This window comes from Schistocerca gregaria, chromosome 2 (genome assembly GCF_023897955.1).
Source record: "Schistocerca gregaria isolate iqSchGreg1 chromosome 2, iqSchGreg1.2, whole genome shotgun sequence".
Taxonomy (NCBI): domain Eukaryota; kingdom Metazoa; phylum Arthropoda; class Insecta; order Orthoptera; family Acrididae; genus Schistocerca; species Schistocerca gregaria.
Window position 1 is genome coordinate 358,879,717 of NC_064921.1, and position 13,686 is coordinate 358,893,402.

The following is a 13,686-nucleotide window of genomic DNA, read 5'->3' on the forward strand; positions in this document are numbered from 1 at the left end:
CGGTGGATCCTGATGCAGTTTGGAATTGCCTGTGATGGTCTGGATATATGTCTGCCTGTTTCACGTTACGACCCTCTTCAACTGTTGGAGGTCTCAGTCAGTCAGCAGACGAGGTCGGCCTGTACGCTTTTGTGCTGTACGTGTCCCTTCACGTTTCCACTTCACTATCACATGAGAACAGTGGAGCTAGGTATGTTTAGGAGTTTGGAAATCTCGCGTACAGATGTATGACACAAGTGACATCCTCACCATGTTCGAAGTCCTTGAGTTCCGCGGGCGCCCCATTGTACTCTCTCACGACGTCTAATGACGACTGAGGTCACTGATATGAAGTAGGTGGCAGTAGGTGGCAGCAAAAAGCACCTAATATGAAAAACGTATGGTTTTGTGGGTGTCCGGATACCTTTGATCACATAGTGTGTATCTATTTTTCTTGGATGCCGAACGTAAGTGATGTAATTTATCCTGCAAATATACCAACTCTGACCACCAATGTTGCAATGACACCTCTTTTTTGTCCAGGATGACGATTTGATTCCTTGTGGAGATATCGATCAGTGTGTGTGGCCTTTCGTTGTCCCCTATGACCCATAACCCCGTCCATCTGTTTAACTACAGATACAGCCAGGAAATTAAATGGACCATTGCCCTCTTTCTTCATCGTAAACTGTTTCTCTCGATTAATACAGATGAGATACACTGAGAAGGCATCTAGCCGTTTTACCTCCAAAGATGTTCCCGCAGTTGGAGACGAAGCCTTAGGAAGCAGTTTTTACACTGACTACGGCAATATTTGCAAAGACAGATCGTAAGAATTCGACGTGATCACGTTATCTACCTCTCGACATATAACCGCTCCGCTGCTTTCACAGATTTTTGACATTCGTCATAAACAAAAACCTTATCCACTTTTTCGAGTGTCGTATAAATTAAGTCAAGAGCAGGCCATTAAAAAGCATATAGATCCATTCACAAAATGAAGAACAAAGTCGTTGCCATAGTTAAGTAGCTATAAGCTTGGAACATTAGTTACGAACGTCGCAGCTCTATACGTTGTCAGCTACATATTAGCGAAAACCGCACCTCTTTCTCATGGACCTGGTTTGGCCAGTTTTAGTGGCGCACCCTGTACATCGTTATCCACACCCTCCTCTGCCATACTCCCTCCTACTGTGTAGATGGCAGAAGTATTCTCCAGTATGAGTCGTGCTGTGACCCATCTGTCTTACTGGTAAGCCAGTGTGGGATCTAAGAACCACGTAGTATGAGAGTGCGTAGACTGCTGCTTAAATAGCTCTTTCTTTCACGATGACAGGATAAGTGGAATGGCGTTGTGGTAAGCGCTACGATTTTGGAGGCTTTATGTTTAGATTGTGCTCTTGTGATTTTGTTGACTTATCACTTTTTTAACATTTACAAAACGAGACGGACATAGATAGTAGTCTCATCCTTCCCCAGTTATTTTCTCTCAACGCAGTTCAAATCCAGATTACTCCCTCCTATTATCTACAGCTGGAAGGTCTAGAAAGGAACCTTATGAGATATTGTAAACGGTTAAAAATGGATTTGCTGCAATCTAATAGTTCCAATATTTCTGTGAAACCACGAAGGATGCAAAATATATTTAGAGTAGTTTCATTTTAGATACAGCTGGTACAAGATGGAAGTAGAACACTGGTAACTGAGACACGTATATCGCGCTCAATGCAAAATAAGCAAAACTACGTGAAAATGAAGTTGCAAAGCTGAGGTACAGAATGGAAACTACTGTTAAATGTGCGCTGTTGTACAGAAATGAAAAGTCAGTTCTTTTTCTATGGTTCAAATTAATTCAGGTACTTTGTTCATTTTTTCCAAAATATATTAAAGTCCATGAAATATTTGATTAATAGGATAAAAAATAGTAAGCCAATAATTGGAGAACAATATACTTAAAATAGATCCTCTTAATAGATACTCCACATGTTATGAGATACTCATACAAAATGTAACTCAATACAACCGAATTCAGACTAATTTTTTCCAGGCGAATGTGCTCATCACAAAAATAGGCAGATTTACGCGAGAGGACAGTGCATTCCAACCGATAAGAGGGCGGTGCAATGCGATCAGACGTCACTTCACTTTCAGATTGTGAACCGTAAACATCAACTGACGAAAGTAAATTACTCTTTAGCGGAACATGGCTCACTATCCTCCTAGAGAAATTGTTGATATGATGTTAATTTTAGGTGAATGCCATAACAATTACTCTGCACGTGAGAAATTGTATGCGGATCGTTTCCCAAACAGACGACATCCAAGCGAAAAAATTATTCGAAATTGCACTCAACGAGCTGGAAATGGATATACGCACCGTCCACCTCGTCACCGCGAATACAATGAAAATGACGCTCGTACCCTTACCGTTCTCGCCTGTGTTCAGCTGGATCCCGAAGTGAGTACTAGCGCGATTCAGAGACAAAATGGAATACCGAAATCAACTGTTTTGAGGATTTTGAAGGCACATAAATATGCATATCATATCACACTGACACAGGCATTAACGCCGAAAGATATGCAAATACGCGTGCATTTCTGTCAATGGTCCTTGGAAATGATAAGAGGTGACAATGATTTTTTTAGATACGTTATGTTCACCGATGAAGCCACATTCAAAAACACTGGCGGGTGAAATTCTCATGATTGTCATTATTGGTCCCCTGTCAATCCACTGTTGAGAATCAACACAAATGGTCGTTAATGGTCTGGTGTAGAATTTTAAACAATTACTTGATAGTACCATATTTTTTTGGCCGAAATGTTACTGTGGAGCCTTATTTACAACTTCTCCGCGATGATTTGTTGGAGATAATGTTGATTTAGAAACTAGTCAACGAATGTGTTCCAACAGGATGGAGCAGCTCCCCGACATGCTATATATATGTTACAAATCTAAAAGAATTATATGTGTGTAAAATGGGAAACTAACAACAAAAAATAAAAACATATATTGAAAATTCAGAAGTTTATTACACTACAAATTTTGAAATGAAATTAACTGAAAATATTGGCAGCACAAACAATAACTAGAAAGTATGAGGATGCAATAGACTAGAGCAAATGACACACAAATGCTGCATAGTGTTTAACCATCTAAGAATCAGGTCTCAAATATAAAAACAGATGTTATCATGGTATTTCACGCTAAATTATGTGAATAAACAATTGATAGGATTGTTCTGAAACTATTACAATTGAAATTATAAATACTACATATATAAATATATTATGAAGTATTAATTTTTGAAAATTATATGCCATATATATGAGTAGCCTATCACCGGTTTTGAATCTTAGAGTGATTTACAGTAAAAAAATGTTTATGTAATCTGTACTTTATTTTGTAACCTGTGATGATAACTTTATTGTTTTACCCTTAATGCATGGTAGCGAGGCAAACCTTTTTGCATACATACACATTTCTACAAATAATTTTAAAAATCTAACTATGAAAAACTTTTATTAGCTGAGATAGCAGCAATTAATTTTTATTATTGAGAACCAATTTTGGCAGTTGAAACTGCCATCTTCTGATCTTAAAATTTTTTGTGGTATATTTCATTTTCCATTATGCATTTAACACTTATGCCAAGTAGCCATTACTGTGGAGAATTTGCATTTGCACCATTACTTCGACTGAGGTGTATCCATGACGTATATAACATGTCATGTAAATATAATAATTTGTACAAATGTGAATTTTTGGTATACATCATGCATTTGAAAAACCAACAAACATCAGTGGAGTGCTACATGTGAGCTTGCTAATTTGCACAAGGTACTTTTCGTCCATATAGGGTTTTACTTGTGACAAACCTATGTATAATATGCTTTATTATCTCCACCATAGTGAAAACACAATGTGACTACATGACATGTGTGATAGATGTATAATGCAATACAATTTATAACAAAAAATTTTTTGGAAGATCAAAAAATGACAGTTCCAGTAGTCACAACTGGTTATCAACAACGAAAAATAATTTATACAATCTCAGCTATTAAAAACATTTTTCAAGTAAATATAGATTGCTCCTTTCAATTTCTCAATATGAGAAACTTCAATCACACTGTAGATGAACACCTACTGTACTAAAGGGTGCCTTATGCATAATGTTTGTTCAAAAATGATAGAATTGTCAACTGTCTTCAAAACAGTCTTTATCTGAGTTGAATTATGATATGGACAACTTACACAAACTAAAAATTCTGCAGATATTCTACCTCATAAATGAAAAGCTGTGAGACAGTGTTATATCCAAGTTATTTTATTGGCACTGTGTAGGAAATGCAAACTCAAAGTCATAGAAGACTTGAATATTTTTCTGTATAAATAGTGGTGAAGACAACTAACTTTATTTTTTGTCACATTTTAATGAAATTTAATGTAGACTTCACATTTGTATAGGTTTAAAAACAGCAACAGAATAAAAAAACACACTCAAAAGAATATATAAAAGAAAAGAAGCACATTATAAATTATATAATCCACATGTCATTGTAACAATGATTCTATTTGCTTCCATTTCGTTTTAGGAACTAGGCTTGCTAAGTCACTTGCTACAGTACAATAATGGCAAAGTTCTTCGTAGGAAGACAGGCTTCAGATTGTTAGCGTAATTATTGCTGTGGCTGTATATAATTTTATTAAGGCTCTATAAATTTTCCTGTGATATTGGTCTACTTTCTTACTTTGTTGCATCGTATCTCATTTTATATGCTGTTATATTAACAGAAAAACTGAAGGGGGTCTAATAGATGTAGAGAAATTATGTTGAATAGAATGCACTATACAGACACTTTCTTGTCCAAATTATTCAGGCATTTCTCGTTTCTTCAATCGTTTTAGAAATATTCAAATTTTGTGCGAATTTGCTCATGTTTTTGATATAATTTCCCATGACAAGAAAATCTTCCTTTAGTTGTTGTTGGTCCGATTAAGCGATACAGATATTGTCTCGCTATTTGAGTATTAAGAGGAAACAGATGAAATGTCTCCAACGAAGTACTCTACTGGCACCTTGTCCAGCAAACGACCCAGAATACTCGTCAGCAAGTCTTCAATAGTTTCTGTGAGCACTGGCTTCAGCGAGTCGAATGCCACCTCCCAGTTGTCATTCAGGTATTTGTTGGTGCTCTCCTCTGAAACAGAAACGTATAATAGAGGTTCATTCCATAACTGCATGCAGCTGAGATAGGAGATGCAAAGGAGAATTATAAATAACCACTACTGTCCATGTACAGTGCCAATTACTTAATTGTTATACAGATTTTGTTTATGACCACTGTTATCACAAGAAGATCGTTGTAATGTACACGACTACTAAGTTTCAGAGAGCCCACGGTAGACACACGTTGACAAGTATTTGTTTAGCGGAACAAGAGTAAGCAGAAGCAGAAACGTTGATAAGTCGTGGCGCACGTCCCACGCTACGTCAATTTGAATCATATCTTGGGCGTATTCATGGTGACAATGATTGTTAGCGCAATGATTGTTGTTGGTGACAGTGACTAAGTCAGGCCAAGTCGTTGGTGTGTAAACCATGTACCGTTCACCTGCGAGTTACAGAATTCTACAAAACAAATTGTTTAGTAGAAGTCTTCTAGAACAGCCGTCTGCGATTTCTTTCTCCACTTGAAGACAATAATCGTTGGTCGGAAGATGGTACGGATGAAAAACGATGTATTCAGCTGTGTATCAATGTTGGAGAAATATTCAACGGCCCGCACTGGAAAAATCCGAAAGGACAGCGTCTACCGTATTTCGAAACTTCTGTATGGTAATCTGAAATTCGCTGTTAGTCAGTGACTACGACAACTCCCGTATAAAAGTACATAGTCTTCAGTGTGGGCTGTATATATCAGAAGGGCTAAGACAGAGTAGGTTCGTTCATTAATCGGTGCGCTCGTGGAGTATGCTGAAAAAATAACAGTTCCACTTCCTACCGCCAGTGAAAGTATGGCGCTGTAAGGAAAAGGAAAGCAACGATCCAAATGGCGGTTCGGCACGTTTATTAGGACATGGTCACAAGTTACGACTTGTGTTCAATATAGTCTCCCGACTCAGCAAACATCCTGCATCCGTCGACATCATGGTCGACAGCCACGCGCAGCATATCCGTTGTAATGGGAGCGATACGTCGTCGGGAGCGATATGCTTCAGAACAGGAAGAGTCCTAATAAATCCCTGATAGACCCGACCTTTCACATTCCCCACATTCAGAAGTTACGTGGACTTAAGTTAGAGATCCGAAAGGCAACGCATCTTGTAGTTGCTAGAGATGATGCGGTCGATACCGAAGGTTTCTTACACGAAAATAGCCGTGTGTACTCAGTTGCGTTCTTGCAATGCTGGAATAAGGAGGTCCTTATTAGGTGGAGATGTTACTGTTCACGTAACTGGCCCCGGGTAGGCGTCGTCTCTTAGAAGAAAAGCGAATCGAGAATAAAGAAACTTGTGAAACTACACCACACAGACACAGGCTGCATTCACATCAAGTGGAGAAGTAGAACCCCATACGCGGCTGTTCTGTGAATTCATGGCACCGTTGAGGGTAAAACGTGCCCCGTCTTTCCAACTAATATTCCCTGGCCACATGTCATCTATTTTCATGCTTGCCAAAAAACGAACAGCAAAGTCACGGCGTTGTGATCTAGCTTGGGGCTTCAGTTGGTATACATTGTGAATCTTGTAGAGATACCAGCGCAAAATATGTCACAAAATCTTTTCAACAATTGACCAAGGGAGAGACAATTGCCGTGATAAACCACGAGAATGGCTGCAGAATTTGAAGCATGTGCTGCATGGTCGGCTACAGCTACAGAAACTTCATTAACAGTTGCCCAAAGAATGGGCCAACTACTTCTTCGTGCTGCAGCGCCTAATTCACGTATTTCTTCAGCCGGCCGGAGTGGCCGTGTGGTTCTAGGCGCTACAGGCTGGAACCGAGCGACCGCTACGGTCGCAGGTTCGAATCCTGCCTCGGGCATGGATGTGTGTGATGTCCTTAGGTTAGTTAGGTTTAATTAGTTCTAAGTTCTAAGCGACTGATGACCTCAGAAGTTAAGTTGCATAGTGCTCAGAGCCATTTGAACCATTTGAACCTATTTCCTCAAATTCTTGTTCATCTTCTTTAGCCCATTTATTGACATGGTGCCTTTTCTAGCTGTTTCTGTCGGCGATATTCCAGAAATACAGAGCTCCATTGGCTGCTGTTGGGATGAAAGAACATTATTAGCAGTGTGCGGTCTTTCTTCTCAATAGCTACTGCGTTTTGTATGGAAAACTTCAACCTTCATAGTCTTTTACAAACAGTCACTTTACAGAAGAAATCAACACGCGACGCTAAGCGACAAATGGCATACTGACGTAAAAACAGGAAATATTTCACATTCTGATTGCCTTCAGCATATTTTCATCTGGTGGCAGAAAGTACAACTACTATTTTTTTTCAGCATACCCCGTAGCATACAGATTAATGAACATCTGTACGATGTTTCAACGACCTGTGGTGTATACACCTCACAATGCAGCAATTGGAACACCACCAGTTTAATTATAATCATCCAGTATTATAAAAATGTGTACGTATGTTTTACCTCTCCGCCTAAACCACAGGATCGATTTCAAACAAACTTGGTACACATACGAATAACTTACAGTTTGGAAAGAACTACTCTGGTGGTTAGGACATCTTTCCTCACATAGGGATGGGGGCTGGGAGCAAAAAAGTATTGCAGGTCTCGACGAGCAAATAGCCAGACTATATTCATCAAGTAATTGAGAATGAAACTACTCGGTGACTTACAACAAACTTAACACATAATTTCAAAACTTTAAGAGGCTTTTTCTTGTTGTTAGCTTTCCCCTCCCCCCACACACGCACAAAATCATGGAAGGAAAAAAGTTTACTACGTTTTTGCTGTTCAAAAAGCAAAATTACCACATCAAGCGTGAAGGTTTAATTTGTCACTTATTTACTACTAACTCTATTCACAACACGCTTTACAGACGTTATACAAATATAGCATTGAATGTAACATCAAAAATGTATGACGGTTTTCACATGTAGCATTCAGTGCATCTGCAAAAATGTGTGATTATACGGCACATAGTTGAGGAGATATAACGTCATAAACACTGAGATGCTTGGAAAACAACCGTGTCATACACGACGTTTTAATTTATTATTCGTTTACTACTGGCTCTATTACGAACACAGTATCCAAACATACCGCTGGATGTACCTGCAGAATTATGTCATTGTACGATGCGAAGTTCAAGAGATATTATGTGATAAACATTGTGCTGCGTGGAACGAAACTGTAGGGCGCTAGAGATATGGGTGAAATATGTCTACAAATATGAGTGAAATACTTAAAATACAACTGAAACATATGTGCAAGTGCGTACACGGACGAAATGTTGGGTAAAAATCTCCTTTTAAAACTCAGGTTTGACTTCAGTCAAACTTCGCACGCATATTCTTAATACATGGAAAAAATAGTATTAGGTTACAAACAGCAATTTCGTATTGGTGTGGAGTTGATTAGGTGGATTGAGAAGGGGAAGAGGAGGTGGATAGACAGAGAAGAGGAAAGATAAAACAGACATGGCTAGTCTGACTACAGGATGGACAGAGAGGGTGAGGGAGAAATGGACAGAGAAAGGAAAGACGAGGAGATGGACAGGGAGAATGGGCAGAAGAAGAGGGACAGAGAGAGGGGGCGGCAGAAGATGGTCAAAGAGAGGAGGAGCAGGAGATCGACAGAGAGAATGGGCAGAAGAAGAGGGACAGAGAGAGGGACGCAGCAGAAGGTGGACAAAGTGAGGAGGAGCAGGAGATGGACAGGGAGAGGGTGAAGAGAATATGGACAGAGAGAGGGGGATATTGGAATGACAGAGTGGGGATTGGAGGACGCAGACTAAGAGAGAAGGAAGGAGATGGACATAGAGAGGGGGATGGAGGAGATGCAGTAACAGAAGATTGAATAAATACATATACAGGTAATGCCGAGAACTAAGATGGTTGTTGTTGTTATGGTCTTCAGTCTGGAGTCTGGTTTGATGCAGCTCTCCATGCTACTCTATCATGTGCAAGCTTCTTCGTCTCCCAGCACCTACTGCAACCTACATCCTTCTGAATCTGCTTAGTGTATTCATCACTTGGTCTCCCCCTACGGTTTTTTACCCTTCACACTGCCCTCCAATACTAAATTGGTGATCCCTTGATACCTCAGAACATGTCCTACCAACCGATCCCTTGTTCTACACATTTGTGCTACAAATTCCACTTCACCTCAATTCTATTCAATACCTCCTTATTAGTTATGTGATCTACCCATCTAATCTTCAGCATTCTTCTGTAGCACCACATTTCGAAAGCTTCTGTTATCTTCTTTTCCAAACTATTTATCGTCCATTTTTCGCTTCCATACATGGCTACACTCCATACAAATACTTTCAGAAACTACTTCCTCACACTTAAATCTATACTCAATGTTAACAAATTTCTCTTCTTCAGAAACGCATTCCTTGTCATTGCCAGTCTACATTTTATATTCTCTCTACCCTGACCATCATCAGTTGTTTTGCTCCCCAAATAGCAAAACTCATTCACTACTTTAAGCGCTCATTTCCTAATCTAATTCCCTTAGCATTAATTCGACTGCATCCCATTATCCTCCTTTTGCTTTCGTTGTTGTTAATCTTATATCCTCCTTTCAAGACACTGTCCATTCCGTTCAACTGCTCTTCCAAGTCCTTTGCTGTCTTTGACAGAATTACAATGTCATCGGCAAATCTCAAAGTTTTTATTTCATCTCCATAGATTTTAATATCTAATCGGAATTTTTCTTTTGTTTCCTTTACTGCTTGCTCAGTATACGGGTTGAATAACATCGGGGATAGGCTACAACACTGTCTCACTCCCTTCCCAACCACTACTTCCCTCTCATGCCCCTCGACTCTTATAACTGCCATCTGGTTTCTGTACAAATTGTAAATAGCCTTTCGCTCCCTGTATTTTACCCCTGCCACCTTCAGAATTTGAAAGAGAGTATTCCAGTCAACATTGTCAAAAGCTTTCTCTAAGTCTACAAATGCTAGAAACGTAGGTTTGCCTTTTCTTGACCTATCTTTTAAGATAAGTCGTAGGGTCAGTGTTGCCTCACGTGTTCCGATGTTTCTACGGAATTCAAATTGATCTTCCCCGAGGTCGGCTTCTACCAGTTTTTCCATTCGTCTGTAAAGAGTTCGCATTACTATTTTGCAGCCTTGACTTATTAAACTGATAGTTTGCTAATTTTCAGATCTTTCAACACCTGCTTTTTTTGGGATTGGAATTATTATATTCTTCTTGAAGTCTATTGGTATTTTTCCAGTCTCATACAGCTTGCTCACCAGATGGTAGAGTTTCGTCAGGGCTGGCTCTACCAAGGCTGTCAGTAGTTCTAATGCAATGTTGTCTACTCCCAGGACCTTGTTTCGACTTAGCTCTTTCAGTGATCTGTCAAACTCTTCACGCAGTATCATATCTCCCATTTCATCTTCATCTACATCCGCTTCCACTTTCATAAAATTGTCCTCAAGTACATCGCCCTTGTATGGATCCTCTATGTACTCCTTAGACCTTTCTGGTTTCCCTTCTTAGCTTAGACTTGGTTTCCATCTGAGCTCTTGATATTCATACAAGTGGTTCTGTTTGCACCAAGGGTCTCTTTAATTTTCCTGTAGGCAGAATCTATCTTACCCCTGGTTAGATATGCCTCTACATCCTTTCATTTGTCCTCTAGCCATCCGTGCTTAGCTATTTTGCACTTCGTTTCGATCTCATTTTCGAGACGTTTTTATTCCTTTTTGCCTGCTTCATTTAATGCATTTTTATATTTCCTCCTTTCATCAATTAAATTCAATATTTCTTCTGTCATCCAAGGATTTCTACTAGCCCTTGTTTTTTACCTACTTGATCCTCTGCTGCCTTCACTACTTCATCCCTCAAAGCTACTCATTCTTCTTCTACTGTATTTCTTGCCTCAATTCTTGTCAATTGTTCCCTTATGCTTATCTGAAACTCTGTACAACCTCTGGTTTAGTCAGCTTATCCAGGTCCCATCTCCTTAAATTCCCACCTTTTTGCAGTTTCTTCAGTTTTAATCTACAGTTCATAACCAATAGATTGTGGTCAGAGTCCACATCTGCCCCTGGAAATGTCTTACAGTTTAAAACCTGATTCCTAAATCTCTGTCTTACCATTATATAATCTATCTGAAACCTATCAGTGTCTCAGGTTCTTCCATGTATACAACCTTCTTTTATGATTCTTGAACCAAGTGTTAGCTATGATTAAGTTATGGTCTGTGAAAAATTCTGCCAAGCTGTATTTCTTACCCTCATTCCGTATTCACCTATCACGTTTCCTCTTCCTTTTCCTACTATCGAATTCCAGTCACCCACGACTATTAAATTTTCGTCTCCCTTCACTATCTGAATAATTTCTTTTATCTCATCATACATTTCAGCAATCTCTTCGTCATCTACAGAGCTAATTGGCATATAAATTTGTACTACTGTGGTAGGCGTGGGCTTCGTATCTGTGTCGGCCACAATAGTGCATTCACTATTGGGTGTTTTGTTGTCCTAATCATCATCATTTCAACCCCATCGAAGCGCAAGTCGCCGAAGTGGCGTCAAATCGAAAGACTTGCACCAGGCGAACGGTCTACCCGACGGGAGGCCCTCGTCACACGACATTTCAAAAAAATGGTTCAAATGGCTCTGAGCACTATGGGACTCAACATCTATGGTCATCAGTCCCCTAGAACTTAGAACTACTTAAACCTAACTAACCTAAGGACATCACACCATACCCAGCCATCACGAGGCAGAGAAAATCCCTGACTCCGCCGGGAATCGAACCCGGGAACCCGGGCGTGGGAAGCGAGAACGCTACCACACGACCACGAGATGCGGGCTGCGACATTTCATTTTCACTATGCTGTTGGTAGTAGCTTACCCCTACTGCTATTTTTTATTCATTATTAAACCTACTCGAGCATTTCCCCTATTTGAGGGTTGGGTTGTTTTTGGGGAGGAGACCAGACAGCGAGGTCATCCGTCTCATCGGATAAGGGAAGGACGGGGAAGGAAGTCGGCTGTGCCCTTTCAAAGGGACCATCCCGGCATTTGCCTGGCGCTATTTAGGGAAATCACGGAAAACCCAAATCAGGATGGCCGTACGCGTGATTGAACCGTCGTCCTCCCGAATGCGAGTTCAGTGTGCTAGCCACTGCGCCACCTCGCTCGGTCCTCCCCTATTTGATTTTCTATGTATACCCCTGTGTTCTCCTGACCAGAAATCTTCTTCCTCCTGGCATGAAACTTCACTAATTCTAATTATATCTAACTTTAACCTGCCCATTCCCCTTTTTAAATTTTGGAACCTACGTGCCCGATTAAGGGATCTGACATTCGACGCTCCGATTCGTAGAACGCCAGTTTCCTTTCTCCTGATAACGACGTCCTCCTGAGTAGTTCCCGCTTGAAGATCGAAATGGGGGACTCTTTCACCTCTGGAATATTTTACCCAAGGGGATTTCGTCATCATTTAACCATACAGTAAAGCTGCATACCCTCGGGAAAAATTACGGCTGTAGTTTCCCGTTGCTTTCAGCCGTTCGTAGTACCAGCGCAGAAAGGCCGTTTTCATTAGTGTTACAAGGTCAGATCATTCAGTCATCCAGACGGCCCTGCAACTACTGAAAAGGCTGCTGCCCCTCTTCAGGAACCACACGTTTGTCTGGCCTCTCAACAGATACCCCTCCGTTGTGGTTGCACCTATGGTTCGGCTATCTGTATCAATGAGGCACGTAAGCCTCCCCACCAACGGCAAGGTCCATTGTTCATGGGGGGGTAGATTAATTACAGATTATGGGTATATTTCCAGCCCTCTTTGGCTGTTTATGAGTGGAGGAACATAGGCCTCTAGTATCTAAAAGTTAAACATATTCGGGAGAATAGAAAAAGGAAAGCGGAAAAGTGAACTTTTAACGAAAACGACTGTCAAGATGTGCACTCAGGAGCAGTGAATGTGTCACAAAAGATGATTTCAAAGTTTTGACAGTGAATCCGAAACACACGGCCAGTGTAAAGGTTGACGAAGGGTAACCACTCCTCAACAGGTACGAGATCTGAAGTTGACGTCTCGACGAAATGCAAGGATGCATTACGAGACAGTAGCCTGGAGAATTTAGAGCTGTGTAAGGAGCTGAAATTTCTAGACAAGAAAATCAGTCGGTGATCACCTCGTGGCTTGTCTAGCACTGTGTGGTCCGACAACGGCAATTTCTTGTGGAGAATTAAATCGTACTATTTTTACAGCTGAATTCCGCTTTAGATATCTGAATCATTCGCGTTGCACATTCATCTTTAAAGATCAGCCACAGGCACATCGTGGGAAGAGCTCGGTGTAGCAGTATTGAGTTCCTGATATGGACATGCATCACTTTGGATGAGTATATGGTGTTTCGCATCTCCACTAATGATCGGAGGAGTTAGGGCCAGTGGGATGGAAATCAGATAATAGAACTACACATGCAATTTGTCAGAGGTGCTGTTGGTGCTTATATCCGCTTCAGTAGTGAGAA

The 13,686-nt window shown here is 40.4% G+C and overlaps 1 protein-coding gene across 1 annotated transcript in view; it reads right to left on the reverse strand.

The window, feature by feature from the left end:
* Positions 1-2,992: 2,992 nt before the first annotated feature.
* LOC126337064 (circadian clock-controlled protein daywake-like) overlaps positions 2,993-13,686 on the reverse strand; it is a 66,198-nt gene continuing 55,504 nt past the window's right edge. The window contains exon 6 of the mRNA XM_050001393.1: positions 2,993-5,184. Coding sequence (XP_049857350.1) covers positions 5,015-5,184 — 170 coding nt within the window. The 3' untranslated portion in view covers positions 2,993-5,014. The remainder of the gene's footprint in view (positions 5,185-13,686) is intronic.